The sequence below is a fragment of the Panthera uncia genome, chromosome D4, assembly GCF_023721935.1.
Source record: "Panthera uncia isolate 11264 chromosome D4, Puncia_PCG_1.0, whole genome shotgun sequence".
Lineage (NCBI taxonomy): Eukaryota > Metazoa > Chordata > Mammalia > Carnivora > Felidae > Panthera > Panthera uncia.
The window spans coordinates 71,889,866-71,908,303 of NC_064807.1; the positions used below are offsets into that span (position 1 = coordinate 71,889,866).

The window sequence follows — 18,438 nt, forward strand, 5'->3', positions numbered from 1 at the left end:
TAGGTGGCCCCGCTTTGCCCTTGGGGAAGGACGTAGGTTCCTTAGACCTGCCTCTGCTTGGACAGTTGTAGTCTGGACCTCTTCTTTCCTTCCCTGACATGCCAGAGCCCTATCCGTGCTTTAAGACTTGCTCGGGTCAGGTGCCCGGAACTTTCTGTAGGTGTGGCAAATCCCTCATGGCGTGGGGCTCCCGTGCCCCAGGTAGGTCTAGCACTGCCACGTCGCTCGTTGTCCTAAATGCCTGTCTGCATTTATTTTCTCCTTGGCTTCACCGCGGGCTCCTGCAAGCAGCTCCCAGTGCACGTCCTGCTTGGAACAGGCCCCCTCGGGACCGGACTCGTGACAGACTGGCACCTTCCCCTGCCTCTTCTGGTCTGGGTCCGGTTCAGAGGAGCTCTGTGGAAATGAGTTTCTTAGAAATTCTCTCTCCCCCCTCACTTTCCAGCGGGAGCCAGGGGATTCCCCTCAGGGCCACCTGCACCCGGCGGGGCTCACAGACCCAGATGCCCGCAAGGCCTCCCCCAGAACACACACAGAGGGGCTCGGTCCTCAGCTGCCGCCGGAACTGGGTGGGAGACGGGCTCAGTGTAGACGTGCCACACGCCAGAAGTGAGAAATCTGATGTGAATTCTTTTGGCTTTAAATGTTGGCAACTAATCTGACTTTTGAAATCTGCCAAGCAAAACAAACCTGTCTGTGGGTCGGAGTCACTCCGAGGCCACAGCTTTGCAAACCCTGGTCTGTGAAGTCTGCGTGCCTCACCTGCCATGGAGGACTTGTCTCCCCTGTTCCCGGACTTCCCTTCTCATCCGCGCTGCTCCACGTTTCCCGTGCTCAGTGTGTTCTTAGACGCTGCCACCCCCCCTCCTCTCTGCCTGTCCTTCCTGGTCCAGTTCTGGCTCACTTCCTCCTGACTTCTGGCTCACGTCCCATGTCTGGCACACAGGGCCTTGTGCGGAGATTCCCCTGTTGCGTGTCCCCAAGTTTATGCTCAAGTCCTGTTGCCTTTTCTTCCCAGCTGCCGAGGCTCAACCTCGTGTTCCCTTTCCCGGCTGTTCTCTGCGGTTCCTTGTGACCCTGTCAGCCCCATCTGGGTCGTTGCGGCATCCCGCTGACAGCCATGCCTGTGTGTCTTTCTGCCCTCACCTGCCCTCTACTCTGGCTGCCAGGGGCCTTGGCAAAGACAAATCAGTGACCATGTCACTCCCTGCTAATAAACTTGGGGTTTCCCACTCCGCTGTGTCAGGTCAAGGCCATAGTATCGAGATCCTCTGTAACCTGATCCCTCTTTCCTATTTATGATCTTTTTGGACCTTTCGTTCTAGCACACTCTGCCTTTATGCAGCATTTCTTGCCCTTTGCTCATACTGTTCCCTCTCCCTGGAAAGCCTTTGTCCGTTTCCACATGCCCAAATCCAGCCCATCTTTGAAGGCCGGCTCCTGTGCCGCCACCTTCCAGAAGCTTTCTTTAATCTCTTCTGGTCAGAGTTCCGTTTATACCCTACCCCTCACGTGAGTACTTCCCGTTACTTATTTAAAAAAATTTTTTTTAAGTTTATTTACTTATTTTGAGAGAGAGAGAGAGGTGGAGAGAGAATGCCAAGCAGGCTCTGCGCTGTCAGTGAAGAGCCTGACGCGGAGCTCGAATCCACAAACCTAAGACATCATGACCTGAGCCAAGATCACGTCGGATGCTTAACCGACTGAGCCACCCAGGCGGCTTTCCCATTATCTATTTTAAATTAGAGGGGCCTTGCCTGTGCCTACCTCTGCCCTGAGACTAGGAGCCCCTGGACTTTTCTGACCCGTGCCTCTATGCTCCCTGCTCCCACCCCACAATGCCTAGTAGGGACTGGCTTCTAGGGAGCAGTATTGACATTGGGGCCATAACTGTCAGGATGGGGCTAAGTTATGCCTCCGTAACAAACGAGCCTGAGAGTGATGAGATCTTAGTAGCTCAAAACCACAAAGGTTTATTTCTTAAGTCATATTATGTGCCCATTGTGGGTCATCTGGGGGCTCTGCTCTGGACCCAGGCTAAAAGCAGCTATTGTATGAAATGCTGCCAGCCAAGGGACAGAGGGAGAGAAAGCTCTGGAGAGATTCACACTAGCTGTTACCTGCTACAGCCCAGAAAGGAGAAAAGTTAAGTTCTCTCCCTGTCGTTGGCCTCATTAGTCACATGGCCCCTCCCCATCTCAGGTGGCCGGGAAATGCCATCATCCCTCATGACAGAATTGGAATGAACCAGAAGTATTTGGTGAAGAGCAGGAGTAACTTAGCTCAGTGCCCAGTGGAAGAAGGGGCTTATCAGGAGCCCATGTCTGTCTTTCTTCCCTCAGTATTCACTCTCCCAGAGCCAAGGCCAGTGTTAGCTACCCCAAGAGAGGGTGTGCCCTTCCTCACTTTGGGGTGTGTGTTTTGAGACTCATGGGGCCCAGTAGATATATGTATGTGTCTTCACCCGGAGATGGCCAGTGAAGGGTAGTTGAATCTGAATCTTGGGCTGGAGCCAGCAGCCAGGATTTGGTGGGGAAGGCCTATAGCAGCCATGCTAGGCAAGTGTTGGGAGGAGTCCTCCCTGGGCCAGCTGCCTGCACAGCAAGAGGCCCCACGGCCTCGTGCCAGCCTCTGATGGTGATTTCCAACTCAGCGGTTGCTCAGCAGCAGGGTCCTTGGCCTTGCTGTGCCTTAGTGTCCTCTGCTATCCAGTGAGGCATGCTCCCTGTCCTGCCCACCTCATGGGTGTGCAAATCAAAAGAGGCAGTGGAGGAGGACAGCATTGTGCAGAGAGAATGAGCTTGGGTCTTCAGTCTGGAAGTGAATCCGGGCTCTCTGATGTCATAGCTGTTAGACCTCAGGCAGGCTACGTGACCTCTCTGTGCCTCAGTTCTCACAATTGCAAATTCCTGGGGTTCCGTGAAGATTCAATAAGATGATGTACATAAAGCACTCCGCATTGTACTTCGTAAATGATTTGCTATTATTATCAGTAGTATTAGCGTGACTCTTCAAGGGGGAAGAGTACCTCTTTGAAGAACCACTTCAAGGGGGAAGAGTGGTAATAGTTTCTGCTTTTTCCTAAAGCCTAAGAAATAAGCCAGTGTGGTGTAGAGGAAAAAACATGGGGTGGGGAAAAAGGCTGGCACTGGATGAGGTGTCAGAAGACATGGGCTCTGACTGAGCGTCTAATTTGAGTCTCCATTTTCTCATCTGAGGACTGGACAGGGCAATCTGTCCTATCCCTGGGGCCCCTTCTAGTCCTCCCTCCCTAGAATCCAGGGACATTTCTAAGTAACCTGCTTTTGGCAAACTCTTCACGAAAAAGGAGTAAAGCCACAAGTCAGAGGAGTAAAAAAGAGAAAAAGGAATAAAGCCACTCCCGCAAGTCGGGAGTGGAGCCGCCATTTTGGAGCCTGTACTGTCGCAGGGCCTGGGAGCACTTCCTGCTCGTTATGGAGGCCCGTCTCGCATCCATCAAGGCAGACCTTCCTCCTCGAGGGTGTAGTTTCTACCGACGGTCAGGCTCAGAGAAATCTGGTTTGGCCTCAGTGCCAGGAAAGAAAAGCATTAAAAAAAAAAATCAAATAGTTAGAATTGAGCTTTTTGAATTCATCTCATCTCAAGACAACAACTAGATTTTGTCTTGTGGGCCAAGTAATTGCTGCTGTTTATAAGGAGTCCTGTGTTCACGATTCTAAAGGGTGGCATGATTGATTATTGATGTCTGCCATGGACGTGGAGATGGTCAGTGGGGCTATACGTGCCATAGATTTGACCCCCCTTATCCCCTCATTTTATAGAGGGGCAAACAATTCTACGGAAAGGAAGAGTTGCCCTGGGCCACACAGCAAGTCAGTGATATTTCCTTCCACTTCCTGAAGGGTCCATCCCCCTCACAGCAAATCCCTCCCGCCTGGAAGGAAAACGAGGAGGGAAAGCCCTCTCAGGGATGTGGCCAGGAGCAGAATCCCGGTTAGAGCCATCCCTTTAAATGTGCACCTGCCACGGTGTGCATTCCGTGCCCCGGTGGCCGGGTGTCGTGGAGTTAACGTGTTCCCCTGGCACTTGGCAGAGAAGCATGAGGTTCTGCAGAGCCAAGGGCCTCCGGAGCGCCCTGCTCACCCAGCCGCGCTCGGGGCTCAGAGCCGGCCTCTGTAGCCGAATAGAATAGCGTCCCTGTTTGGTCACTCCGTGCTGTGCCATGCGGGAACCTCCCGTTTGCCTTTCCTCTGAGCTCCATCCCCCCTTGTCCCCACCCCCGGGTCCTCACTGGTCCTGTAACTGCCATCAAACAAACAGTGTTCCCAATGACACAAACATCATCTGAGGCACTTCCCATGGAGGAGCTGGGGCTTGGACACGTGCGTGGCACTTGGCAGCTTCCCAGGCTGGGAGAGTCAGGAGGGGCATCCGTGCCCAGGAGGCTGGCTGCCAAGCTTGCAGTGTCGGCTGCCGTTTCCCAGCTGCCCAGAAGTTCCCCGTGCTGAGAAAGATATCTCTCACTCTTAGAAAGAACGTCACTGCCACTGGAGCCAGTGTGGGGAAACTCAGGGGTTTTCAGCAAGAAGAGCAGAGATCGTAATATTGAACTTGATGATTTATTGGATAAGACCAGAAGTGAAAGGAAGTGAGGCAACAGATTCCCGTTTCCACCTGTCAAGCTGCATGCGGATCTCTGCACAGCAGCCCGAGGAATGGTAGAGCCACACTTGAGGTTTCAAGAACACGATGGAGAATTCTGAACACAAGGTATTCCCGTTGTTACACCTCGGTCCACAGTCGTGGCAGGCATTGCTAATTGATCCCTGCACACTGTAACAGTGCACTTCAGAATCCTTCTCAACACAGTGCTCACCAAGACGTCACTGCCAGTCAGCCAGAGTTGAAAAATACGAAGTGGAAACCTGCTTGCCCTTCTTGTCCTAGATGGTAAAGAGGAGGCAAGCGGAGTTTACAACAATCAGGACATTCAGTCCCCAGAACATTTCCTGAGAGATAAGGATGCTCCGATGCCATGATCTGCGTGGTCAGAACGTACTACCAAGCAGTGGGTGCTCTTCTCTGTGGGGTGGGAGCATCGGCCCTTAATCCTGGGGAAGTTGCACATGAGGGAGCCCAGGAGGAGCAGCAGGTGCAGGAGCCCATGAAGGGAACAAGCACCCCGCTGGGCTCTCCTCAGATACGGGGTGTGGGCCAACCAGGTTATATCCAGAGAGTTCATTCTTGGCGTGGGGAGGAGCCCCAAAGAAGAGCTAAGGGCTTTTTGTCCTGGGGAGGAAGAGACTGGGAGCAGGGCCAGTGGGGGTGTGGGGGAGATGATGGGGGATAAGTATTCACAACCTGAAGCATTTGAGGGGGAGGGGAAGGAGCGGACACATTCTTTAGAATGTTGAGCTCCAACCGATACAGGGCCGTCACCAGGAGGTGATTTCAACTCTGTAAAAGGAAGGCGTCTGTGACTGTGGGAACTGTTTAGAACTGGATATAGGCCTGTGAGGGAGAGAGTTCTGTCTTGGAAATCTCTGGACGGGATGCAGGAGGCACAGTGAAGGCTCAGATGGGGGACTACATGGATGTTTCTAGGCAGTGAGCTTTGAGCATCAAGGGGTAGAGGTGTTTGCACACGTGCAGGGTTGCCCGGGGAGGAGGCGCAGGGAAAGGAGGCGGCGGCTCAGCCACGGCTCTGGAAGGAGCAGGCCATCATTCAGACACGGCCATACGGGTTTTGGTCTGTGACAAACCCAGGCAGGGGTGCCAGGTCCCGCTCCGTGGCTCCAGCTGATAGTTTCCTGTTTCAGTAGGTTGTTGGCAGGGCTTTGTACCTGAGCCTGCCAGAACTAACACTCAGCTCTTTGCCACAGCCACCAGGGAAGCGGGGCAGAGAGTAGGGGAGTTCTGGCTGCCCTCCCGGGCACGTCTTCTCTCTGCAACTGGCTCTTCATCTGCTGGTTCAAGGTGGGCAGGGGTCCTAGTTAGAGCATCCCCGTGGGAAAGGGCCCCCGGACTATAATCCAGGAGACCCAGGACCTGCCCCGCTGTGGAGTCTTGGACAGGATCCTTAACCTCTCTGAGCCACACTGTCTTCATCGATCCGTGGGTGTAGTAACATCCACCTGTCTTTCCAGTAGACTTGTTGGGGGCAGAGTGAAGTAATAGGTATGAAAGCGTTTTTACGCAGGAGACCCAAAATGCAAAGCAGATACCAGCAGTGTATTAGCTGAAGCCTCAGGACATTGACATACCTGGGGTTACATCTGGAGAGACAGGAACCAAAAAGGCCAACGGCTTTCCAGCTTCTTTTTGTTCATTACCTCCCAGAAGAATTTTGAGAAATCGTACATTCTTTCATATTTTTGAGTTGACGTCTCACATTTTTATCCAGAGTTTAGATAATTTCAAAGGATATAATTTCTGGAGTATTGTGTAAAAAAAAAAAGTGTCATTTTGGAAATATAACCGTGAAACCATTGTTTTAAATGTATCCGAGAGAATCCAAACCCACTGCGGTTTGATATCTGCCATCATCCATTTTAAAAACATACGAACAAGCTCGTCTTTAACAGTCAGAAATTTTACATCTTTCCTTTCTCTCCTTGAACTCATATTTCCAGTCCACTTCCCTCGCAGGATTTTATCCTAATGTAATATATTTTTTATGCTTGAGAGTCTTTTATTGATCGCTGTTTTACAGTCATCTCCCACAACAAGATGTACATAAATTGAAATAGAAATTTCTTAAAAATTTTGTTGGGATCATAAAACTGTACTTTTTAAAATGTCCCCCCCCCCCGATCGAGTTATTATTAGTATACAGTTTGTCAAAAACAAATTCAGATAAACAGTAAATGTAAAAATAAACAATTAATTGAAAATGCACCTCTTGATGAAATGGATGGGGCTTCATTTCTTTTTCAATTGGCTCCTGTTTCAGTGAATTAGTATTTCTTCTTGTTGCACGAGACAACATTCAGCTTTCATTGAACTCCTGTGTTTTGGTTTCCATACGCGGAAGTACTTAGAAAGCTTAATCACATACATAAGGCACCAGGGATGGATGGAGTTTTGAGCGTCACTCAATTTTTGGAACTCTTTCCAAATTGTGTACTGAAAATTGCACGGGGTCTGTCATCAGATGCTGTTGTTAATGGTTTCTCTGCTGACAGCTCCATTAGATGCTTTTTCAGTTTTGTTAAGAGCAAAGAATTGGGAATCACCTGATTCACCGAAGGCATTGCTCCCTAGATTTCACCCACTTTCTAGGTCTGCTCTTAAACTTGGGATTCCCTCTTTGCTTGGAGCCTTGAGGTGGGCAGCCCCCATGGGGGGGCACCATGGTGGGATGGGGGACGAAGGAACCACCTTGTTTGTAGTGCATAAGGGTGGGGTCAGGAGGGAAGTAGGAAGGAGGGCCAGCTGCGTGGGGCCTCCCCAGCCACTGCCACGTCTCCAGCACATTGAATTTGGGGAAGAATACATTTGAAAGTTGATGATTGGGGTATTGACTCTCTTAAAACTGACTGCTCATGTATCCCCAGGTGATTTGTACTCTGCTTGGAAGACCCTGGACCCAAGGACATTTGGTCTGAGTCCAAGCCCTGAGAGGCTCAGGAAACCCACTTGTCCATGATTTACTACCTCTCCAGGTCCCTCGTCCCCAGTAGGCTGTGGGCCCAACTCGTGCTGGGTCCCGGAACCAAGAGGGCTGGGTGTTCCTTGGCACTCCCACCCCCTTGAGACCCCTCTGGTCTCAGCTGGCCTCACCTGATCTGTCCCATCCTCTTGGGAAAGGAGCCAGGCTTTCTGCCAGGTGCTTCTGGAAAATGCTGGAAAGGTGCTATTATTCAGCACCTGTGGCTTCTTGTGTCAGTAGCAACAGCAGGGTTGGGGAGAGGTAGAGGCTTGGCTCCCATGTGCTGGCATGCTCTGTCAGCTGCTCCTGGCAGCCGTGATAGGGGATAGGGGACGCCAGGGGTCCTGTGGTAGGACCAGACATGGTGCCGGGGTGGGGGTGGGGGTGGGATCTGCTGCCCGGCAGCACTTGGGGGGAGCCCCGGGACTGAAGGGGAATCACCTTGGCGTCTGGAGGTGACCTGGTGTCGTGCCAGTAGGATGGTTCTGGAGGCCGGAAGGCTGGCCAGCCGTTAGCTGTGGGTAGCCCCAACCGTGGGCCATCTGGTCCCTAGAATTTTCATGTGCATCACCGAAATGGGTATTGAGTTGTCCCAACCACACGAGGACTTCTGGAAGGATGGAGGATGGGCATGAGACCTGACTGCAGTCGGCAAATGGTACATGTTAACAGGCATCATCTCTTTTTGGTGCTTACCCAGAGGTGTGGCGGTCACACACATAGGTTCTGGATCAAGGTCGATCTGGGCAGCCTTTGGCCGTATGTGTCCCTCCAGCCCTCGCTTCCTTCATCTGAACAGTGGGGATGATAATCACCTGTCTTTCTGGGTGTGTGACGGGGAGCTGAGCTGACGTGTGCCGAGACACGGAGTCCATACCCTGCCCTCTTTGGCTCTGTGAGCTGGGCATGTCGCCGCACACCCGGCCAGTTTCTGCTTCCTCACCTGTGCGTTGGGCTCAGAGGCCAAGCCTGTGCAGAGACGTAAGAGAGGCTCGAACGAAAAGTGTTAGAGCACCTGGCATTTAGTAGACCATGATGGTGACGACAAAAGGGTAGCTGGGGAACCCGCAGAGTGAGGAAGCTTACCTGGCAGGGAGTCAGGCCTCCGGCCAGGACGGTCTGAGCTGAGAATCCCCCGGAAGGCTGGTCAGCGCCCCATGCGCCACACTGGGGTATGCAGTGGCTGTGGGCTGGGGGACATAAGACCACAGCATACGCGGGGCATGGCCTCCCTGTAGGCTCATTTTGCTGGAAGGCTTCTGGGGAGAAGCATTATAACCATACTACGAATAATGTTATGTTATAAGTCAGAGAATAGAGAAAACAAAACTTTGGGGGGATTTGGGCCTGCAGCCGCTGCTTTCTGCCATAGGCCAGCCTCCCAGCGGAATGTGTGGATGTCCCCTGCCAGGACAAGTTCTTTAGTGAAAACGTAGACAGCATGATCTTGGTCACCCTTCCGTGTTCAGATGGAGAAGCCAAGGCCCCGGGAGCTCAGGTGACTGGCTGACCTGAGACTTGGAGCCCCTCCTCACCTGGCTCCTTCCCCACCCTTCCAGGCACCCCCAACTTTAAGGGCTCTTTCTGATTTCTTACGTAATTCAGATGGAAAAGCGCCCGAAGGCAGCCCCCACGGTGGATCTGTGCGAAGCCGCTATTCAGGGACCTGGATTTTTGACCAAGCGTTGAGATATGCATCTGGTACGTGAGGGCTGAGGGGCAGGAGGACCTGACTGGGGCCGGCATGAGGGTGGGGGTACGGCTGGACATAGCCGCCACCTGCAGACCCCTGATAAGTTGAACCTGCTAGCATCTGCAGGGCCGTGAGGGGCCGCCCTCCTCCACCCTGTCGCTGCCACAGGGCAGCAAATCTGAGCCCGCCAGGGGCCCTGGAAGACTTGGCCGTTAGAGGGACGACAGAGCATGTGGAAATCGGGAAATCGGGAACATTCTGGCTGCACTTGCTATGGGCTGCAACTCTGAAACAGGCCAGGGGTATAAAGGAGTTCTGTGGCCAAATGTGTTAGAAGAGCTTGGGTTAAACCGTTAGGTTAGTGCAGGACCTCCCCAAGTTCCCGTGCACTGCACCTCCCCAAGACGGCCATGCCTCCCACCAGCTTGACTGTGGGTCTCTCTTTCCCGGGGTGCGTTCAGGAAGTTGGGTTGTAAAGAACTTTGGAAAATGCTGATCGTCACAGCAGTTTCTCTGTACTGAATGCTGGCTTTGTACTGGGTACTGTGCTCTAAGTAGCCACAGTATTATCGCTCATAGCCGCCCCCCGAGGTGGGTGCCATTTTCCTGTGTTCAGAGAGGAAACCCGAGGCATGAGTGTTTCCATGACTTGTCCGGGGCCTCTTGCTGCTTACGTGGTCAGCCAGGATTTGAGCCCAGGTTTGCTGGCACCACTGCCCTGTGGGGCTGCCACTCTGGTGCCCTTGCCTCATGCCTCACCCTCCAGCTGTCTGCACACCCAGCCCCTCTGCAGACAGAGCACCTGAAGCCTGAGGTCTTAGGGTGAGTGGCAGTGAGGAGGCAGGCAGGACCTTGAACTCAGTCCTAGGAGTGCACTGGGCGAGGGCCCCGCTCTACCCTGGGGAGCCAGGCAAGGATGTAAGACTGATGACCGTACCCGCTGTGACTCTGTGTGGGTTGAGATCCATGAGCAAGACTGCACAGATCCTCAGCTCCCTCTGTGGGTTGAGGGAAAACCCCACGAAGCCAGTTGGGACCCGGCCTGCTTGTGAACAGAATCAAGGGGGTTGGCAAGTGGGGGGACCCGTTGCAGCCTGCAGTTATTACACAGCTTGAAAAAGTCTTTAGGTCATTGACTGCAGTTGGAGAAACTGAGGCCCAGGGCTGTGGCAGGGCTGGGGCATAGAGACCTCACTTGGAAGCGGGTTAAGTCTGAACCAAGTCTTTCCTTGTCAGAGGCTGTGACCTCACCGACCCAGGGTCCTGCACTGGGCCCACCACGTCCTGCACTTGACTGTGGTAACCCCATCACCCTGCCCGTCCCCTTGCCTAGTGGCCTGTCTGCTTCTTGGCAGACAGAGGGCGGCAATCACTCACACTCTCGCTCACGGCTGGGGCTCCGGTGCCGGGCATGTTTAAGATGCTCCATAAATTCTCAGTTGGTTGAAGGGAAACTGGCAGAAACTGTTGAAGAGTGGGTCATAGCCAGCCATAGGAGGGGAGTCAGGGTCATTATTACTCGGGGACAGATGAGGAGAACAGCAGGACACCGTGAATTTATTGAGCCCCCCATTGTGTGCCAATCACGGGGCTAAAAACGAAGAAATACACAACTGGATCTTTGCTCCACATATGTGTATTTTTCCCTGTGAGACCAGGGTAACACATAGAAAACCACTGGATGACAGACTGCTAAGTTCCATGCTGGTGTTGGGATGACAGCGTCCCCTTTAGTGACCCACAGGAGTGCGGTGGCGCGGCTGTCTGTGTGGCAGCCGGCTCACATGTGGTGTCTTACTAATCCTGACCTCAGTCATGAGGTGTAGGAATCTTCGTCTTGTGTTACAGGTGAGGCAGCTGAGGCTCGGACCAGAAGGGGGATGTGCCTGAGATCAGCCGGGGGGCGGGGGGGGGGGTGGCGGAACGGAGCTGACAGTCTCCAAGCTCAGTGCTCTTATGACTTAATACCTGGAGTTTACACGTAAACAGGCCTCTGCCCCCAGGAGGGGCTGAAGACAATAGGAACTGGTGATGCCTGCACTCACCGAACATCTGGGCTCACGTCAGGAACACTTGAGGTTTCTTCAGTCTTCACTCGATGCTGTTGCATTGTCCACACCTTACCCAGGAGGACACTAAGGCTCAGCCAGTAGATGGTAGAGTGGAGATCCTTCCCAGCCCTGCCTTACTCTAAAACCAGTGCTTCCCGTACCTCGTTGCTGGGAATCAGAATCCCCTGAGGACCCTTTTGAAAAAGGCGGGTTCCTAGGCCCTTAGCCCCAGCCATTCCAGCGCACTTACCCCGGAGTGGGGCCAGGGCCTCTACTGGTGCGAGCTTCCTGGCCATTCTGTTGGGAAGGATGCGGCCTGAGCCCAGGTGCTAGCGGGCCTATGTGAGGGATTGGGCAGGGCCTCTGCTCGTGGGGCCCCTGCCAGGCTAGGTCTGAGGGGCTCTGCTTGGCTTCCTGCCATGGGCCTTTCCCGCGTGCTCCGTGTGGGTGGGCTCCACCTTGACCTGTCTGAAATGCCTGCTGGCAACTCGGCCGTTTCAGTCTACCCACTCCCGGGAAAAGGGCCCTGCAGAGGGCTGGAGTCAGGCAATCACGCCGTGTGGGTCTCCACATGCCCGAGAGAACAAGAAAGCTGCTCCGCCTCCCGGTGTTCTGTGCTCTCCCCGGAGGGCACATCCGTGGGAGGGCTGGGCGCTTCCAAGGGGGATCGTGGGGCCACCCCTGTGAGGTGGGTACTTACAGCCCCTTGACACGTGAGCAGACTGAGGCTTAGTGTGTCTAAGGGAATTACCAAGGTCGTGGTGTGGGTAGATGGCAGAAGAGGGACAGAGACCAGATCCATGTGATTCGAAGACTGTCCTCTTAACCTCTGTCCCATCCCGGTAGGCAGTGGAGGTAGAAGTTACTTGAATGCGTGTTGATTTCCTCCCGTGGATGCCATTTATTCCTTATTCTGAAAGAACACTTTTATGTTCATTTCCTTTTTCCTCTCAAGGAGTAAGTATGAGAGTTGCCTTCTCCGCCTTACAGATTTGGAAACTGAGGCCCAGAGATGGAAGTGATTTGCCCAAGTTCACTTAGAGAGTTGGGGCAAAAACTTGTGAACGAGACCTTGGCCTCCCAACCTCCGGCTCAGTGCTGTTTCTGCTGGTCCTTGTTGCCCCTTTGCCTGCCGGGGACGAGACAGCCCGTTGGATGACCCCTGACCCCTTGTCACAGAGTTCCTGCTGCTTGGGGACATCACTGCGGGTCCTGGGACCTAATGGTTGCACATGTTGGGTACCGACTGACCTGTCCCTTCCTTTTCTGTTGTCCAGGATCCTATGAGTGTGGAATCTGTGGCAAGAAGTACAAATATTATAACTGTTTCCAGACCCACGTACGGGCACACCGAGGTGAGTGGGGCAGGGCTGAGGGCCGCACCTCCCCGTTCTCTGTCTGGTGTTCTCCCTGGGCCCCCTTGGGGATGACCTCGGATCCCCCTCCCCCAGAGCTGCAGTCCTCTCCCTCTTTCTGCAGCAGGCGGGAGACCCAGGCAGACAGGAGAGGCCTCCTTAACTTGGGAGAGCACACAGGGCTGGCGGGGGGAGAGGGGACGGGAGGTCATGCCACCAGACTTCTGTCACCAGTGCCCCTGCCTGCCCCACGCGGGCCCGCTTCCTCCCAGGATGCTTCAGTGCCGCCTGGTGTGGCAGCCCCTGCAGGGAAGGTGCTCGCGGGTCCATCTGGTGTGCTCTTTGAGGCGGCCCCGGGAGCGGGGGCGGGGCGCTGTGGCTGTTACGAAGATGAGAGGGCTGAGGGGACGGGAGAGATGGTCCAGGAGGAAGGGCGCTGGCTCAGGGGGCACGGAGAAGGGCTGTGAGGCTGTGTGCGCTGCATCCTGAATGCGCAGAGAGCGTCCTGGGCACACGGTGGTGGGTGGACCACCTGCCCTTGCTCTTCTCGCTCTTTTGGCACGGCCCGGCCACGGGTCCAGTCCACTCACTTCCCTCTCATTTTCTCTCTCTTATAGACACTGAAGCCACCTCAGGGGAGGGAGCCTCCCAAGGCAGTGAGTATTTCCCCTCGCTCTTGTTCCTCAGGATTGCCCTCTGGGAGTCCTGAACCACGTTGCTGTGGTTCAGGCTGTGGGGCCGGCCACAGGGTCTTTATGGAATTGTAGCAACCTCAGAACAACCTTTCCCAAGGTGTGTCCCACGGCCCACGTCCTAGGGCGGCAGATAGGTGTTCGATCAGCAAAGGGTTCTCTGGCCAGATAACCCGGGGCAGCCTTGGGTTCCGCTCAGATGAACACGTTTCTTTGCTGTGGACTTCTCGGGGCCCTTCACGGGCAAGCACTCACTTGTGGAACCCAGTGTATGCATCATCTCCTCCTCTGTTCTTTTGACTCCCAATTCCTGGATGGGCCTGGGGCTTCATGGCTGATGTTTGGGAAATGCTACTTTGGAGAGTTATCTCGCGAACACCCACGGGCACTCGTCTCTGGGGTATGCCATCCCAGCAGCGCCTGGGGAGCCACAGGGCCTCGCCAGCTGAGGACAGTGTTCTGCTTTGCTGTTCATGGGCCCTGCTCGCCCTGCCCCCAGGTCTAAACCCACGGGCCTGGTAAGAAGCCAGATGAGTGTAGGCTGGGGCGGAACCTCTCCCCAGCCAACAAACCTGAGCTCCAGAACCCAGCAGTTCCCCTCCCAGGTGTATCCCAACCGAACTGTGTGCACGTGGCCACCAAAGGACGGTGACTCGGGTGTTCTTAGCAGCCGTGTTTGCAACAGTCCCACACTGGAAACCACCCCGAGCGCCCAGTGCTCGGAGTGGACAGATTAAGTCGTGGCGTGTTCACGTGAAGCAACGACGGAGAAAGACGTAGAGCCACACGGATTACCCACAAACACTGTCAGCAAAAGAAGCCCGACACAGAGTTCCTCCTCTAACGTCTGTGCACGGGCAGTACAAGATCGGGAAAGTAATTCGTCCTGGAAGAAATCGTGGGCAGGGGTTTCTGGGTGCTCATGGCGCAGGTGTTTTTGGTTTATGAAAATTGGAGGAGCTGAACAGGTTTCTGCATTGGGGTCAGCAGACCCTTCCGTGGGGACCAGGTAGTAAATATTTTAGACTTCGCAGGCCATGCATCTCTGTCCCCACCACTCAGCTATGCCACGCCACATGAACACAGCCAGAGACAGACGGAAATGAATTTTTCACCAGAGCAGAGGGTGGGCAGCCCATAGTTCGTCAGCCTGTTCCTCCTGCCATAAAAGGTTTTTAAAAATAATAAACATGCCCAGGGGCGCCCGGGTGGCTCAGTCTGTTAAGCCTCTGAGTCGTGGCTTAGGTTCAGGTCATGGTTCTCGCAGTTCGTGAGTTTGAGCCCCGCATCAGGCTCCACGATGACAGTGCGGAGCCTGCTTGGGATTCTTTCTCTCCCCCTCTCTCTCTGCCCCTCCCCTGCTCGCTCTCTCTGTGTCTCAAAATAAGTCAGCTTAAAAAGTTATTTTTTTAAATTATAGACATGACCAAAAAAGTCTAAAACAAAGCAGTTTGAGGAGATGTATGAGCTAAAGCAGGGCCTTAATTGCACTGGGTCCAAAAAGCATTTCCCATCCATTCTCTCTTTGGATTCCCACAGCACGTGAGAGGCAGGCAGTGCTGAGGCTAAGCTTCCATTTTCCAGACATTCGAGGCTCAGGTACGTCAGACACCTGCCTGAGGGCCACGGCTAGGAGGTAGTGAATGCTTGTCCCTCCTCTCCGAGCCCTGCCCCAGCCTGGCCCCTGGCTCCCTTCCTCTTCAAAAGCTTCCTTCTCTTCCGGCTCCCATGGTCTGCCTGTGGTCAGCCACACATTTAAAGATCTTCTCTATTTGTCTTTCCTTCCTTAGCTATTCTGGGCCCCTGGCCTCTCCGGCAGCCCCTTAATGATCCATTGTGTTCCATCTGGCTTCCGTGGTTCCCGGAGGCCCCCTGGCTGTTGAGGACTCTGTAGCCAAGGGTATTTTTAGTCCTTCCATTACTTTTGCCTTCCTCCCAAGGGAGTTTTCTCCCCATGGCCACTGTGCTTTATTTTATTCTCAGTCCTGCACCCCTATCCTGACCCAAGCCAGCAGTGCCTGCTTAGAAAGCCAGGCATCCTCACAACACCAGCCTCGTGACAGGAGCCTGACCGTGGAGTCCTGGAGCCAAAAGCATCATGTTGAGAATACCAAGTGCAGCCTACCCATTTTGCAGATGGGGACAGTGAGTCCCAGAGAGAACTCATGCAGCTTGTTAGTAATGGAGGTGGGCATAGAAACCAGGCCTCATGCCTTCTAGTCCAGGGGTCTTTCATTTAGCTGTTAGAAAAATTATATCATCATAAATGGAGGCATATATGCGCTCACCTGTATCCTAACTAAGAAAAGAAAAGCTTAACTCCATGTCTACTTCTGTCGCGGCCGTTACGTTGATTCCCTTTCCAAAACGATATTAGGCAACATTTACCAAGTATTTGTTGTCGGTTGGGCATTGTGCTCTGTTCATTTTTCATTACAACTCGGAGATGAAGGAACCGTCTCATTCCCATTTTGCAGATGAGAAGACCAAGGCGCTCAGGTTAGGGAGTGTGTCCAGCGTTAGTTGTGCTGATTGGCATCCGAGTCGGGTTGGAGTCATGCAGCCCCACTGCAGAGTCTGTCTCTCCAGATGGATTCGTGGTGCCCTTCCGGGAGACATTTCTGAGCTCCCTTGGAGGCTCTGAAAGTGTCGTTTCATTGACAGAAAATTATTTTGCCTTTCTTCCTGTGGGGATAACTCTTTGGTTCTCATCTACTCCTGTCTTAGGTAGGCCTGGCACTGTGGTCCCCACCCGCATTGAGAAGAGGTCGCAGTATGGGATTCGACAGAGCAGGGCGAAGGCGCGTCTCAGTGGCAGAAAGCTGGGGGTTCACCGTTTATTGGAGGTGGTAGGAGGGGCCATGTGAGCAGTTGTGAGACGAGTGTGGCCGGCAGCTGCGGAGTGCGACTGGCACTGGCCCGTATGGGAGAGGAATTTCTGGGGCGGGGCCCCATCTGGAACCAGCAGATCCTGGATGCCCTTGACTTCTCCACCTGCTCCCCAGTATCCAGCACTCAGAGAGGATTGTGGTCCAGATGGGACATGAAGAGGGGAGGTTATTGTCTAGGCTGGATGGGAACTTGAGCCAGGCTTGGAATCCTAGAATGGCCGGCCTGGGAGAGGCCCTGGGAATCAGCTCATTACTACCTTCCTGTCCCTTCACATTAGGGGGGAAAGAGCAGAAGGTGAATCCCGAGGTGGGGTCAGCCCTTGCTGGCAGTCTGGATGAGGCAGAGCAGGACCAGGCCTCTCCTCCTCTGCTCTCCACCTGTTCTCCCCCCACACCCCTCCACTGCCTGGCTGGTTCAGGTGTGGGCACAGAAATGGTAGGGCCTGGTGGGATGGTGGCATGCTGGGTCCCCAGACCCTCAGAGTGACTGTGTGTGCTGACGCTGTGTGCATCTCACTTGGGGGCCAGTTAGGCTCTGTGGCAGATGCCAGGGCACTTTGGGAGATGACAGGTGCAGTCTAAGAGGTGGGGGCAGAGGCAGGGAGATGGCCGATGTCATCTGTGCCCCTAAGTTCAGCTAAGCAGGGACCAGAACCTTCCCATAGAATTTCCTGGCATTGCAACGTCGGGATGGAGGGAGCCTCCTCAATCCTGTATTTGAGTGCTGGGGAGCAGAAGGAGGGCCAGAAGGCTGGTGCCTCAGTCAGGAGCGGAAGGTGGGCTTATCCAGGCAGAGAGAGGCCATGTGCCCTGATTCAGCTATGGCATGGAGCTGAGTGACTATTTGAATCTTGGCTATGCCTCGCCCCGCTGTGCAGCCTTGAGTAAGCCACTCTGTCTCCCTGTGCTGGACATAGTCCGGAAGGTGAGGTGGGCGGGTCATCCCGAGATCTGCCCAAGGAAGACACACAGGACGTCTGTGCTAGTGCGTGGGGAGAGCAATGTCCTAAGGGAGTCCCGCCCCAGAATTTGGATAGACCTAGGTAGGGATCATCCGAACTCTGGCCCTGTGTGCATTATCTATTGCTGTGGAACACACTGCCCCACAGCTGAATGACTTAAACAAACATTGATTTATGGTCTCATGAGGCACGTGAGGCATTGGCCAGGACTGTGGTCTCCTCTCAAGGCCCAACCGGGGAAAGGCCCAATGTCCACACTCACGCACATGGCTGTTGGCAGGATCCTTCCCAAGTTGTTGGACCGAGGGTGTCACTTCCCCCCTGGCTGTTTACCAGAGGCTCCTGTGTGGCTCTCTCTCTGTGGCAGCTTACAACATGGCAGCTAGCAAGAGGCAGGCAGTGTGAGAGAGACAGAAGTCACGGGCTTTTGTAACCTAATCTCAGAAGTGACATCTTATCACTTCATTCCCTTCTCTTTATTAGAGAAGTCAACTAGATCTGGTTCAGACTCAAGGGGAAGAGATCGTACAGGGGGTAAATGCCAGGAGGCCAGGGTCTTTGGGAAGCTGCCTACCACAGGCCCTCCTAACTGTGGGGCTTGGGACAGACAGGTCCCTTCTGAACCTCAGCCTACCTGTGTGTTAAATGGCTTACTTCTTGGGGCGCTTGGGTGGCTCAGCCGATTGAGCGTCCAACTTTGGCTTATGTCATGATCTCTCAGTCCCTGAGTTCAAGCCCCGCATCAGACTCTGTGCTGACAGCTCAGAGCCTGGAGCCTGCTTTGGATTCAGTGTCTCCCTCTCTCCCTCTCTGCTCTTCCCTGGCTCATGCTCTGTCTCTCTTTCTCTCTCAAAAATAAATAAACATTAAAAAAATTTTTTTTTTTTTAATGGCTTACTTCTTCCCCCTCAGTCACAAGCACCAATGGAGGAAAGACAGGAAGTGCCTGGTCTGGCACCTTGCACATGCAGAGCCTCGAGAAGGGAGGTGGGGTCAGGCCCTTTTCAGGTCTCCGCTCACAGAGTGGGATTGCGGGTTGGTTTGAAAGTCGCTTCAGCACCCTCCAGTCTCCTTGTGGAGAGGACCCCTAACGTCCCCGGCACTGATTCTCCGTGGCTCACCAGCTGGGGCTAGTCTGGGCTAGTCTCATGTTTGGGTCGT

The 18,438-nt window shown here is 54.0% G+C and overlaps 1 protein-coding gene across 6 annotated transcripts in view; it reads left to right on the forward strand.

Annotated features, from left to right (window-relative positions):
- Positions 1–18,438, forward strand: part of ZNF618 (zinc finger protein 618) — a 184,622-nt gene that overhangs the window by 119,771 nt on the left and 46,413 nt on the right. For 4 of the 6 annotated variants that reach the window (XM_049637156.1, XM_049637202.1, XM_049637183.1 and 1 more), the window contains exons 4-5: positions 12,655–12,732; positions 13,350–13,388. In XM_049637156.1, coding sequence (XP_049493113.1) covers positions 12,655–12,732; positions 13,350–13,388 — 117 coding nt within the window. Of the gene's footprint in view, positions 1–9,238; positions 9,335–12,654; positions 12,733–13,349; positions 13,389–18,438 lie in introns of all 6 variants that reach the window. The other 2 variants (XM_049637166.1, XM_049637175.1) reach the window with 1 other exon arrangement.